The 13694-nt window shown below is 40.2% G+C and overlaps 1 protein-coding gene across 6 annotated transcripts in view; it reads left to right on the top strand.

The window, feature by feature from the left end:
• glra3 (glycine receptor, alpha 3) overlaps positions 1 to 13302 on the top strand; it is a 136342-nt gene extending 123040 nt beyond the window's left edge. For 4 of the 6 annotated variants that reach the window (XM_057844065.1, XM_057844062.1, XM_057844064.1 and 1 more), the window contains one exon: positions 11726 to 13302. In XM_057844065.1, the coding sequence (XP_057700048.1) occupies positions 11726 to 12049 (324 nt within the window). In that variant the 3' untranslated portion in view covers positions 12050 to 13302. The remainder of the gene's footprint in view (positions 1 to 11725) is intronic. The other 2 variants (XM_057844066.1, XM_057844063.1) reach the window with 1 other exon arrangement.
• Positions 13303 to 13694: the final 392 nt, after the last annotated feature.

Raw genomic sequence — 13694 nt, 5'->3', positions numbered from 1 at the left:
CACCCCTCTGTTATTGAGAGAGTTTGTACGCTCCGTCATCCGCGATGGAGGGTCTGCGATTGATGTCATCACTCGAAATTAATATCTCAATAGCTATAAATCGATAGCAGCTCAACCGAAAAATTTTTACAACACAAACCATCAAAAACGAAGCATTGTATCGGGATGTAAGCTGGTTAAGCAGAGATGTGGACATGGTTGTAATTGAGGATATTCGAATAGGGAAAATGTAGGGACAATAAAATATTTATATATATGTAAAGTCATTTTAACACTGCATCAAACCTATTTTACCTTGGCTTTCGATGAATAATTACAGTGTATCACAAAAGTGAGTACACACTCGCATTTCTGCAGATATTTAAGTGTATCTTTTCATAAGACAACACTGACCAAATGACACTTTGACACAATGAAAACAGTGTGTGCAGCTTATATAATAGAGTTAATTTTTTCTCCCCTCAAAATAACTCAAAATATAGTAAGGGGGGACAATATCCATTTTTTGAAACCGATATCGATAACTTCCTGCTCCTCAAGACTGATACCGATAATATATATATTTTTTTTTCAATGTGTATTCACCTGAGTTTTTAAACACCTGTAGGTCAAAAATACTAGTGGTTGATTCAGCATAGATTTGCCTTTGCCCAAACCAGAATTTTCATGATGACATGAACATTATTATAATGAACAAAACAAAGACAAGAACAGTTATGACTTCAAATAAAGTGCCCGTATTAATATTTTCAAACAAATATAATTTGAGTCAATCACAATCAATCAGTCAATATCATTGATGATGTGTTCCCTTGAACAATGAGCACTGATCTAAAACAAACATGCAACCAACAAGTATTGTGCTTTGTCAGCAGATAAAACATTTGGTGCAACAGGAGTGGAGACTTTTGTCGTCTTGGTCCATGAAACAACTTTCTTAACCAATTATTGAACAGCAAGCCTATCAATAACCAAAAGGCCTCTCAAGAACTTGTAAACATAACACTGTAAAATTCAAACATTTGCTAATTGCCATCGTAGGGTTTATAAATCAGTGAAGGAAAAATACGGCCTCTAGAACAGTAACAAAACTTTGCATACTGGCAAAACGGGAGTGGAAACAAATGCACACATCCCAATTAGACACCGTGCCAAAAATATTATTAATAGGACCGATAACATATTGTTATCGGATTTATTGGGATGACGTCATAATTCCTATTATCGGACCGATAATTATTGTGCACCTCTAAAATATAGCCATTAAATCTAAACCCCTGGCAACAAAAGTGAGCACACCCCTTTGAAAAAACGTACATCCCTAAATGTCCAAATTGAGTACTGCTTGTCATTTTCCCTCCAAAATGTCATGTGACTCATTACAGGAGTGCTATTAGCATTGCTGCAGAGATTGAAGAAGTGGGGGGTCAGCCTGTTAGTGCTCAGACCATACGCCACACTCTACATCAAATTGGTGTGCATGGCTGTCACCCCAGGAGGAAGTCTCTTTTGAGGACGGTACACAAGAAAGCCCGCCCGTCTCATCAGACCATAGGACATGGTTCCAGTAATCCATGTGCTTTGTTGACATTTTTTCAGCAAACATCACCAGACCATAGGAAATGGTTCCAGTAATCCATGTGCTTTGTTGACATGTCTTCAGTAAACTGTTTGCGGGCTTTCTTGTGTACCGTCTTCAGAAGAGGTCTTCATAAGCTGCACACAGACTACTTTTCATTGTGTCAAAGTGTCATTTTGTCAGTGTTTTCAGATACACTTAAATATCTGCATAAATGCGAGGGGTGTACTCACTTTTGTGATACACTGTAATTAACAGACGTGTCAGACACAAAGTTCGATCTAAAATTAGCTAGATCTTAGCTTGAATTTAGCGCCCGCTCTGCAGTCTCCAAAAGAGAGATTAATTCATTGATGTTCATTCACGCTCTAACACTTTGACCACACTGTTGGCAGCAGCTGTAAAGTTTGTTTTTTATTTGGAGACCAGAACAAATGCAAATTAAAGTTTGCAGTTATGGAATTGGAAGTGCTAGTCGAAGAGGTAAACATATTACCGACTACAGAAACCTTAGGAAAAGAGAACATTTAGGGAAGATAATGATGTGAATGTGAGTGCTAATGTTCATGTGACTGACTAGCGACCGCATCCGGGCAGCTCCTAGAAGTTGGTCTCCCATCAGACGCAAATTTATATAAAAGTTATGTGAATCGTTTGTGCTATGTTTCTGCTGTTAAAAGTTTTGTTTGTGCCGCTATCGTTTTTTAGATATTTACAATGATTTTATATGTCAACCTGAGGTCAACCAGCCCCCTATTTTGATTTTAAAAAATGGTGTCAGTCACCACTTTGGATCCATTTTGCAGTAAATGGAGGGCTTTAGACATTATTTTCGAGTGATGACGTCGCACACAGCCCCCCATTTACTGCAAAATGGAGCCCAAGTGGTGCCATTCTTTTGTGCTATGATTGTGCTAGTTGTTGGGACACCCCTCTGTTACTGAAAGAGTTGGTACGCTCCATCAGCTGCAAGAAGATACGGAAGAGCTGCGAATAACATCATCCCTCATAATTAATATCTTAATATCTATAACACAATAGCAGCACAAACAAATGGCACCACTTCAGCTCCATTTTGCAGTAAGTGGAGGGGCTGCGTGATGCCATCACTACAAATTAAAGACATAATATCAACAAAACCATTGCAGCACAAACAATTGACACCGTTTAATGTCAATTTTAATCAAAACTGGAGGGTGGTTGACCTCAGAGTGTCTTATACAAGATATAAAGAAGAAGAGATATAAAGAAAATATCTTTAAAAAACAATAGCAGCACAAACAAAACTTTTTACAGAATAAACAATTGGCATCATTTGCGTATGATGGGGGGCCAGCTTCACAGAGGTGTTCGCGGTATAGTCCGCCTTTCGCTGGACGTCAGCTAAGATAGGCTCAAGCACCCCAGTGACCCTAAACATAAGCAGTGTTGAAAATGGATAGATGGACGAAGTGCATAAAATATTGGATGCATCTGTACATTAGGGTGTGTCAAGAAATAAAAAGTTGAGAAATGAGAGGGGGCCCTATGTTTTCAAGTTGTCTTATGATATACTTGATCATAATCAAAAGCAAAAAAATGGTTTTGACTTTATTTACCTACCCCCTTTTTTGATTGAAAAAACAGCATTTTTTTGGCCGTTTTTGCATTTTTTGACCATTTCCGCCTAAACCCTGTTTTTTCAGATATGTGATTTTTTATGCAATATTTATCATCTCAATTTAAAACCAGATATTTACTACAGTTGAAAATGGTCCCTTTAAAAATAAAAAATATGGTCCTTTTAAAAATTAAACTTATTTAGTTTCCAATAAAACTTTTACTTACTTACCTTTACTTTTACCATCACAGATCATTAAGAGAACACTTTGTACCTGAACATATTTGAATTGAACTGTTGAACCTTTTTATTGATAACTCCTATTGAGATGGGTCCCAAGACCAGGCATGAGGCTGGTACTAGTCTGGCTGATGTGACAGGTCCAGGAGAACCGATGATACAAACTGAGCTCCCTACCCTCCGGGGTGTCCTGAGGCATGGCATCTACCTGCAGGAAAAGAGGCTGTTGGAGGATGGGGTGGATAGGAGGAACTACAGCATCAACCAGCTGGTCAAGGATGTCAGGGTGGAGTTGGTGGGCTGTTGGCAGAGGGCAAATGCTCAATTCAGTCCCCCGGTCACCATAACAGACAAGTCCATAGAACGGAAAATCCAGGTGGCCTGGACTCCTCTGGAAAACTTCGCCTGGAACAGAGGGGTCATGAAGAGGGAGGAGGACAGGAAGAACTTCCTGGACAAATTGGACTTCCTGTTCAACATTGCCTCCTGCTGTCATGAAATCCTCCCCTGCTCAGAGTCCGGGTGTGAGGGATGTCAGGAGGGGGCACACCTGAAGGACTGTAACTGTAGGAGGGAGAAAAGGATTCCGAAGCTGGAACTGGCCTTCATGATGTCTATGAAGACCAGCCGGCCTCCTGGCCAGAGGGCTTCCATGATGATGGCAGGGCTTAATGTAAAGGAGACTAAGAGGCAACAGAAAGCTGCTGAACGGAAAGAAAAGGGTGACAAGATAAAGAAGGCTACTGCAGAGAAGGAAAAGGAACTTCAGAAGGAGTTAGATGACAGGAGGGATGCTGAAGCAGAGCTCTTGCTACAGGAACAGACAAGTAAAGCAACAGCTGAGATGATGGCTGAGGAGATTGTGAAGAGAAACACCCTCAAGATTCCAAGTACCGCTTTAGCCACCATCAGGACTGAGGCGACGAACAGGCAAGCTGCTGCCATCACCTCGGGATTCATCCAGGACCTGATTGCAGCTGAAATACTGTCAGTTGGAAGTGAGCACCTGGCTGTTGATCCGAAGAAGATTCACCGTGCTAGAGAGAAGGTGATGAGGAAGGTGCAGTCTACAGAGACTGAAAGGGAATGTGAAGACTATTCTCATAGAATCACCAAGACAAAGGTTCGAGACTTCAATCCGGACACCAACAAGTTTTATACATCCATGCAGAACCAGCATATCTACACTATGACGGATGGAGATGGCCATTTCCTCCACCACTTCGTCAAGGAGAAGGTTCCTGATGACTCCACCATGTCATCATCCCAGGCACTCGCTCTCCAAGTATTTGAGTGGTGCACCAAGTACGGAGTCTCCGATACCCTAGAGTTCATTGCTGGGACAGCACCAACAGTAACACCGGATACAAGGATGGGATGTTCCACTTCCTGGAGGAATACCTGGAGAGAAGGCTGTTCTGGATTGTGTGCCAGCTGGACACTAATGAGTTGAAGCTGAGGAAGCTGATCAGCCAGAGGGATGGGAAGACCGGTAGCAAGGATCGGTGGGAGGGAGAGCTGGGGAAGTTGCTACCGACTGTCAGATCTCTGAAGAGAACCCTTAGCTTCCTGGCAATTCCAGGGAAGACAAGTCTCCCTCATCTTCCTGACAAAATAGTCAAAGACCTCTCCTCAGACCAGCACTATGGATACAGGATCACCAAAGCTATCAGAAGTGGCAAGATGGACAATGATCTTGCTGCACTGACAGTTGGCAAGATCGGACACAGCCTGAAGGAGGTCCTTGGATGTAGACAAGCAGTCACATATATGAAAATGTTATTTTGGCAGATATGGTGGAAATACCCCAAAAAGACCAAAGGCTGTCATTTTTGCATGCCAGAAAAAAAAAGTTTTTTCAGAAACTACATGAGAGTTTTATTTCTTATAACAGTCATTGTTGTGAATATTTGGTTTTGAATGGTATTGATGAAAATTACCAGAAAAAAATTACAAATATGGAAAAACTGATTTGGACGGAAATTCTCAAAATAATGCCCCAAAAAAGCATTTTTCAATCAAAAAAAGGGGTAGGTAACTAAGGTCAAAACCATTTTTTTGTTTTTGATTATTATTAAGTATATCATAAGACAACTTGAAAACATAGGGCCCCCTCTCATTTCTCCACTTTTTTTTTTCTTGACACACCCTACTGTACATCCTGCGTTTAATCGTTTTGTCCATGTTTCCCACCCCCGTTGCCGTCATACAGATGAATGGTTGAAGCCAGGAAATATTGAAAATTTATAGCTAAACAAACATTTTTAAAAAAGACAGGAATGTTTTAAGTAATATTAAAAAAATATTTTCCACCTCCGTGAAGTTGGCCCCCCCATCAGAAAAATTGTGTCATTCATTTGTGCTGCTATCATTTTTGAGATATTAACTATTCTTTTATAGGTCAATCTGAAGTCACCAGCCCCCCATTTTGATTTTGAAAAATGCCTAAAAAGGGTTTCAATCGTTTGTGCTGTAAAATTGTTTGTTTCTGCTGCTATCGTTTTTGACATATGGAGATATTAATTTCAAGTGATGACATCACGCAGACCCTATTTATTGAAAAATGGACCTGAAATGGTGCCATTCGTTTATGCTACAATCAAACTTAGATAAAATGGCGCGGACTCAGACGCAGAATTCAGTCTTTTTTAACACAAATACTCAGAGACGGGAACAACTGAGGGCGCTCCAAAAAGGAGGGGAAAAAAATATACCGAGAAACAAAATGATATAAACGAGAAACAAGGAAGCCAGGCAAAATTCACTGGAGTAGGCCGCTACAACAAAGGACTAGGCACGACATGACAAGAGAGGCGGAACACTATAAATAAACTTACAACATAGAATGTCTGTGGCTATGGATTCGGGCTGTAGTGGCAACAAAAGGCGAAGAGACTTTGGCCCGAGACTAGGGAGTGGTAAACAATTTAAGCACATGGGGACGGGGCAAAGGTGAGAACAATAGGTAATCATAATTAGGGCTGTACCAAACGATTATTTTTCTTCCCATTAGTCAGCAACTTTTTTTTTTAATGATTAGTCGATTATATTTTTTTAACTAATCTAGCAACTAAGTTTTTGTTGACACTTATTAATTCACAAAACATTTTTGGAACACTTAAATTCAATTTTAAAGTACAAAAAAACACGTAAATAACAATAATAAATCACAAATAAACAATGAGGTCAAAGGCTTATAGCATTAACTAGTGCAAAAGAATGGAATGTAAAAAGATTCAGAACACTGACTTCACCTTTCCAACATGGTTCAAAACAATTCTTTGAAAAAAAAATTCTTTTTAAATATCTAAAACTATTATATATAGTATACTACTATATATAATAGTATTATAATGATTGCCAATCAGATTTTTCATAAATCACAATTTTTCATTTTAAAGCTATTCTTGTGTAGAATCTGAATTCTGAAGTAGGTGAGACCTCCAGAAATCATTATTTATATGTTGAACATGACGTGCTTTTATTTTGAAATGTTCAGGGGAAGTACGTTCGCTAAACGTCTTAAGTGGTTAGTAGGTCGTCTTTTTCCCCATTATCCTCAATGTAGCAATGCTAACAATTTACAGTGTTTAAAATAGATGTGTTTTCTTATTTTGTATATCTGAACTTCATTTCTACGGCGTGTTGATGACCAATAAACATCTGTGAAAGGAACTGGAGTCTCATATGTGCTAAAAATGGACTCATTGCATATCGCAACAGGCTTAGCAACTTCAATGAAAAATGTCGTTAGTTAGTTAGTTAGTTAGTTAGTTAGTTAGTTAGTTAGTTAGTTAGTTAGTTAGTTAGTTAGTTAGTTAGTTAGTTAGTTAGTTAGTTAGTTAGTTAGTTAGTTAGTTAGTTAGTTAGACTTACGATCTGCCAGCTTGTTGTCTCCTGTCGTCTTCCAAAATTAAAACTGGGTGACGGCGCTTTGTTTTCATTCACGGTCGACGTGCAGCCTGGTATGCAAGCTTCGTTGAAATAAGTCAATGTTTTGGCCACTCTGGTGTGCTTTTTTTGACTTTGTGCCACTTTCCCCGCTTGCATACCAATAGGGATGGGAATCGAAATCCGATTCCAATTCGGAACCGGTTACGAGTGTTTCGAGGCCTCGACATCACAATGAAAAAGCCTTAACAATCCCTTTAACGATTTCTAAAGACGCGTATTGCGCCATGACGTGTGTTGTTGTCCAGACGCATCAAACTAGCATGGCGCCAAGAACCACTCGCTCCAAAGTTTGACTACACTTCACCAGGAAAGAGTGTGAAAATGAAAGGTTACGACGGGTAAGCACGAGCATTGCAGCCATAAACATAACAATGACAGCACGTAGGTTCAAACGCTCGGAAGTGTGTCTTCACTTCACGAGGAAAAATTACAACAAAGCGACTTGCAGTCATTGCTAGGTGGAGATAACTGCATCGGGAGGGAATACGACTGCGCTGTCCTCACAGAGAGGCTAAGGCTTAGTCCTGGCTATACAGCTAGCTAAACTCCCAAATGACGATGCAGAAGACGTTGGTATAATTTGCTGACTTTATTCAACCATCACTTGAAGAGTGAAACTAAGAATAGAAATGAAACAAATCAATTTCGTCCCCAATAACAAAACAGGTTTGCATCAACGTAAATCAGCGATGATTAGCTGCTAATAACAGTAATAACAAATGGTTAGCATTAGTTCGCTAGCATTAGCACATCGTTCAAACCACTACACAACTGGATTTAAGTGTCCGATCGCGAGTGGAAACACAACAACAACAACAACACAAAAGATGATACATACAGGCGTTGCCTCTGTAGATATTAACATTAACAAAGAACGTAGGCTCGTAGAAGTGTTTCCCTCTCTCACTAACTCGCTCACTCACTTGGATGCGGCATTTCTTCTTTGGGTGTAAGCGCGCTCTTCTTCACGTGAGCGCGTTCTTCTTTGCGTGACAAAGCGCAAGGGCGCCCCCACTTGAGCGTGTAAGCGCCACAAAAACTAAAAGGCATGCAATTCAATGTAATGGTAAAATAATACACGTTAACCCAGCAGTCCCCAAACTGCGGCCCACGGCCCAAATACGGCCCGCCTCCACATTTGGTCCGGCCATTTTGATTTTTTTTTTTTCCTCAATCGTGTTATTTATTTCCTGGCCTTTTCCTTGAAGAATTCAGAGAGGGTTATTTGGTTATTATCTATTTAATTAATAGTGTTTTTATTATTAATTATTATTATTATTATTGTTATAAAGAATCCAGAAAGGGTTATTTGATTGTGGCTTTCTGAAAAACAATAATTTTTTTTACATTTATGCACTTCTGCAATCGTCACACTTTTTCTGTTACAAACTGACCCCGGCCCCTCATCAGAGAAGGGAAAAGTTATGTGGCCCTCACAGGAAAAAGTTTGGGGACCCCTGCTTTAACACATATTGCCAAAGGCAGAACAACAACCTATCTGCCAATATATACCAATATTTTTTATTTCTATTAGATAAATGTTTCAGTAAAATGTTACACATTCTTGTGTATTTGCCACTTATTGCCACAGTTAACATTGAGGCTCTGAGCCTCTTTTGATCTCGTTGTGAGTTTGTAAGGTTGTGACTTCTGATTAAACAAACTCGATGCCAATCAAAACGTTTGTTCTTCTTTTCCCCCAAATTAGAATCGATAAGAGAATCGATAAAGAATCGAATCGTTAAGCAATATCGATAATGGAATCGGAATCGTAAAAATCCTATCAATTCCCATCCCTACATACCAAGCGTACGACTTTCTCAACTTTCCACGAATATTTTTTTTTAACCCTTCATTACCCGTCAACGGGACTTGTCGACGCATCTACTTCATCGATTATGTCGACTATGTCGACTAGTCTGGACAGCTTTAATCACAATCGAGGAAACGTCAGGCAGAAGGAAGGGTGAGAGGTGGAAAAAGGAGGTTGAGTCTTCAAATGAAACGGGAAGAGACACGACAATAAACCTAGACAGGACAGAACCCTCCCCCTGCCGTGACAGCTACGTTGATGCCCTACATTTTCCCTTTTATTATTAATTATAGCTTTGTCCACATCTCTGCTTAACCAGCCTATAAAACCATATACCATATACCTCTTCAGTATCCTCCTGCGGCTGACGGAGCGTGACAACTCTTTTAATAACAGAGGGGTGCCCCAACAACTAGCGCAAATGTAGCACAAACAAATTGCACCCCTTCGGGTCCATTTTGCAGTAAATGGGGGGGCTGAGATATTAATTTCGAGTGATGACGTGACTCGCAGCCAACTTCACGGAGGTGTATTTTTCCGTAAAGAAAAAAATAAGGGAATAAATTGTGAAGCGCAACATAACCATTTGAAATTAAAGCAATATGAAATTAAACCAGCGTCACACAACTTTTTTTTTTACATTGGAGGTTCCACTGACTTCTGCATTCATTCATTATCTTCCGCAAGGGCTGTGTGTGTGCTCGAGCATACTATAGCTGACTGAACTGGTTGCAAGCTAAGGACACAGCAAGACACCCACAGAAATAACTTTTTTTTTTTTTTTTTTTTTTTAAATACAAATTTTCAAACCTATCGTTTATTTATTTAAACAGTACAACCCCTAGCAAAAAGTATGGAAACACCAGTCTCGGACGAGTACTCACTCAGACATTTTATTATGTAGAACAAACTCAGATAAAAAGCTTGAAAAAAGAATGAATTAGTTCAAAAGTGCAACTCCTTGGCATTCAGAAACACTAAAAGAAATGAATAAAATACATTTTGGTGGTCAGTAAATGTTATTTTCATAGAGCAAGTGCAGGGAAATAAATATAGAATTACTCCATTCTGAACAAGACAAATATGGAATCACTCCATTTTGAGTAGAAAAACAGACACACCCAGTCAAGTTCCCTTCCTTAATTTGGCCCCTGCCTCAAAGTAGACCTGCTCATTAGTGAGCAGTTAAAAACAGCTCAGTCATCACACCTTGGAGGGCTGCTGGAACCAGTGTATTCACAAGACTCATGGCTCCAACAAGAGAGATGTCTCTTGAGACCAAGGAGAGGATTATCAAACTTTTTGAAGAAGGTAACGCTACACTTATGTTTGCCAAAGATGCGGGCTGTTCACAGTCAGCTGTATCAAAAATCTGGACCAAATACAAACGGCATGGCAAGATTGTTAAAGTTAAGCGTACTGGTAGACCGAGGAAGACATCCAAACGTCATGACAAACAACAAAAGGCCATATGTCTGAAAACAGAAGATGTACAACAAGACAAATGAAGCTGGAGTCAAGGTATGTGACAGAAGTGTGCAAAATCACCTGAAGGAAATGGGATTTACAGGAAAGCTAAAATCATTGACACTTAAACAGAAAAGAACAAGACTGCAATTGGCTAAGGAGAGGCAATCATGGACTGTGAATGACTGAATGAAGGTTGTTTTCACTGATGAGTCAAGAATCTGCTTTGGACAAGGTGATGATGCTGGAACTTTTGTTTGGTGCCGTTCCAGTGAGATTTACAAAGATGACTGCCTGAAGAAAACATCAAAATTAACCTCAGTCCTCGATGATATGGGGCTGTATGTCAGGCAAAGGCACTGGGGAGATGGCTGTTGTTAAATCTTAAATAAATGCAAATTTACATTGAAATTTTAGACAGCTTTCTTATGCTTTCAGTTGAAAATGTTTGGGGATAATGAAATCATTTTCCAATATGACAATGCATAATGCCACAGAACTAAAACTGTTAAAGCATTCCTTGGAGAAAGATTCATCCAGTCAATGTCATGGCCTGAAAATATCCCAGATCTCAACCCTATTGAAAACCTGTGGTGGAAATTGGGGGGGTAAATGGTCCACAGCAAGGCTCCGACCTGCAAGGATGATCTGGCAACTGCAATCAAAGAGAGTTGGCACCAAATTGATGAAGAATACTCATCAAGTCCATGCCTCATAGACTGCAAGCTGTCATAAAAGCAAGAGGTGGTGCTACTAAATATTAAGCATGTGTTTTGATTGTTATTTCTTTTTTTGTTTCTCATGATTCCACATATTTTACTTCTGAATGGAGTGATTCTATATTTATTTCCCTGCAGTTGCTCTATAAAAGTAACATTTACTGACCACCACAATGTTTTTATTCATTTCTTTTAGTGTTTCTCAATGCCAAGGAGTTGCACATTTGAACCAATTCATTATTTTTTAAAGCTTTTTATCTGAGTTTGAGCCTGTCCAATATCTTGGTAATTTAGGAGTGCATGCAGTACATGGAGGCAATCTAATGAGGTCACTGCTGTTCCCCTCTGTTCAGCAGGAAGGGGAAGTACACGAGACCAGAGTGACCGCTACATCAGCAGTAACCTCCACTCCCAGCAACAGCAAGGACTCCAAGGCCAGCACTAACAATACTGTCACTGCATCGAACACGCAAGGAGCCACAGCTAACACTGCCTCCAATCCCCCAGGGGCCGCTTCAGGAGGAGGGAAAAGCACTGAGGAAATGAGAAAGTTATTTATCGACCGAGCCAAAAAGATTGACACTGTGTCCAGGGCCGGTTTCCCTCTGGCCTTCCTGTTTTTCAATATATTCTACTGGGTTCTTTATAAAATACTTCGACATGAAGATTTCCATTAGCGATTAAGAAAGAAAGAGTGTGCATATCCAGTCTGCACACGTACTGTACAGAAAATGCGAACACACTTGTATTGTAGCTTACGTGAGGACAACCTTCTTTACCTCCTGGTCACATTACCTTGACTCCACCTGTGAGCATGCCCCGAGGTTTCAATATACAAAACCCCAAGCATTTGCTGCAAACATACAATATAAAAACACCCTTTGATATTACAAGTTCTCCCACTTAGGAATTCTGAATTGTTCATCACAAATACATTTCCAATATAAGAGAGAGAGCCTAAGGAAAATATTTGGAAATCACATTGAATTATTATTATTACAGTTGTCCCAATCACATATTTTTGCACCCAAGTTTGAGTCCGACACACCTTAAACAATATTTAACATACCATATGTATATCAAGTTTTTGCACGAAATAGCAACTTAGTTTTTTTGTATAGTGCAATTTTGACGTAAGTTTTTAACAGCTAATAAATCACTCGATTTTCACAGAAGAAACTTCATACTTCAGGAAAGCATGCAGAATCATCTTAATTTTATTCAACACAAGCAAAATTTTCATTGTTCTATATACAATGACAACTTATTGAACTTACTGAATTCCAATGTCACAATTGGCTCAGCACATTTTGTCGGCTATCTGCCTCATCGTTCAACAATCACTTAGCCTCTTTGCCTATGACTTGTGCTGGGCCAGTCTGCTGACCTTGAAGTTCTTTATGCTAGTCCAGTAGCTCCAAGTCTCTCCAATCCTTTGTTGGCCATGGCGGGCAGCACTCCCAGCACGGGCTCATACGAGAAGAGGGTGAGGAAGGTGAACTTGTCGCTGTCAATGAACTTGTGCTCCATCCTCGCCGCTTTCGCAACCTGTATCAACCTCCTGGCCGTCGATTGTTGTCCAGGTAGTCCATCTCGCAGCCAGAGGCGTAGCAAGGGTCTCCAGGGAACAAGCAACATGGGGCCCTTCGAGCGTGTGCAAGTTGGACTTGGAGCAATAGCATATTTAATAAAAGTATAATAAGTTAATAACGACTCAATCTCATAGAGCGCTTTTTAGGACACTCAAAGTGCCCGGCTTCTACTACATTAGAACATAAAACTACAGTAACATAGTACACTCACCGCTGTCTTGCTTCTGTTTCTCCTCTTCTGCTTTTTTTTCTTTCTTTTGTTGCTTCCAGAAGGATAACTTCTCATCATTTTGGATATACGCCAAATTAAAAAAAGCCAAATCGCCGCTCACTCTTACTCTGAGTCACGTGAGGGAGGGAGGGAGGGAGGGAGGGAGGGAGGGAGGGGGAGTGTAGAGCGAGTGAAGGGGCCCCTTCAGGGAACTGACACAAGGCTTTCACTGGCACTGTAGCACTTGTTGCTGCGACATAGCTGCACTTGTCGCTGCGACAGTGCAGTAAAGCTGCGTGTGCTAAATTTGTATGCCCTCTGGGGGCCCCTGCTGGCTGGGGGCCTAGGCAATTGCCTGGTTTGCCTAATGGAACGCGACGCCTCTGCTCGCAGCCCACAACCCAACACTTCTTCCCCATGGGTACTGAAAGTTTTTAGATTGAAATGTTATATAAATAAAACACGTAAAAGCTGATTTTTTTTTTTTTTTTTTTTTTTTTTAATATGGATGCAGAAATG

The sequence above is a fragment of the Corythoichthys intestinalis genome, chromosome 8 (assembly GCF_030265065.1).
Source record: "Corythoichthys intestinalis isolate RoL2023-P3 chromosome 8, ASM3026506v1, whole genome shotgun sequence".
NCBI lineage: Eukaryota > Metazoa > Chordata > Actinopteri > Syngnathiformes > Syngnathidae > Corythoichthys > Corythoichthys intestinalis.
This window is presented reverse-complemented; position numbering and strand designations above follow the sequence as displayed.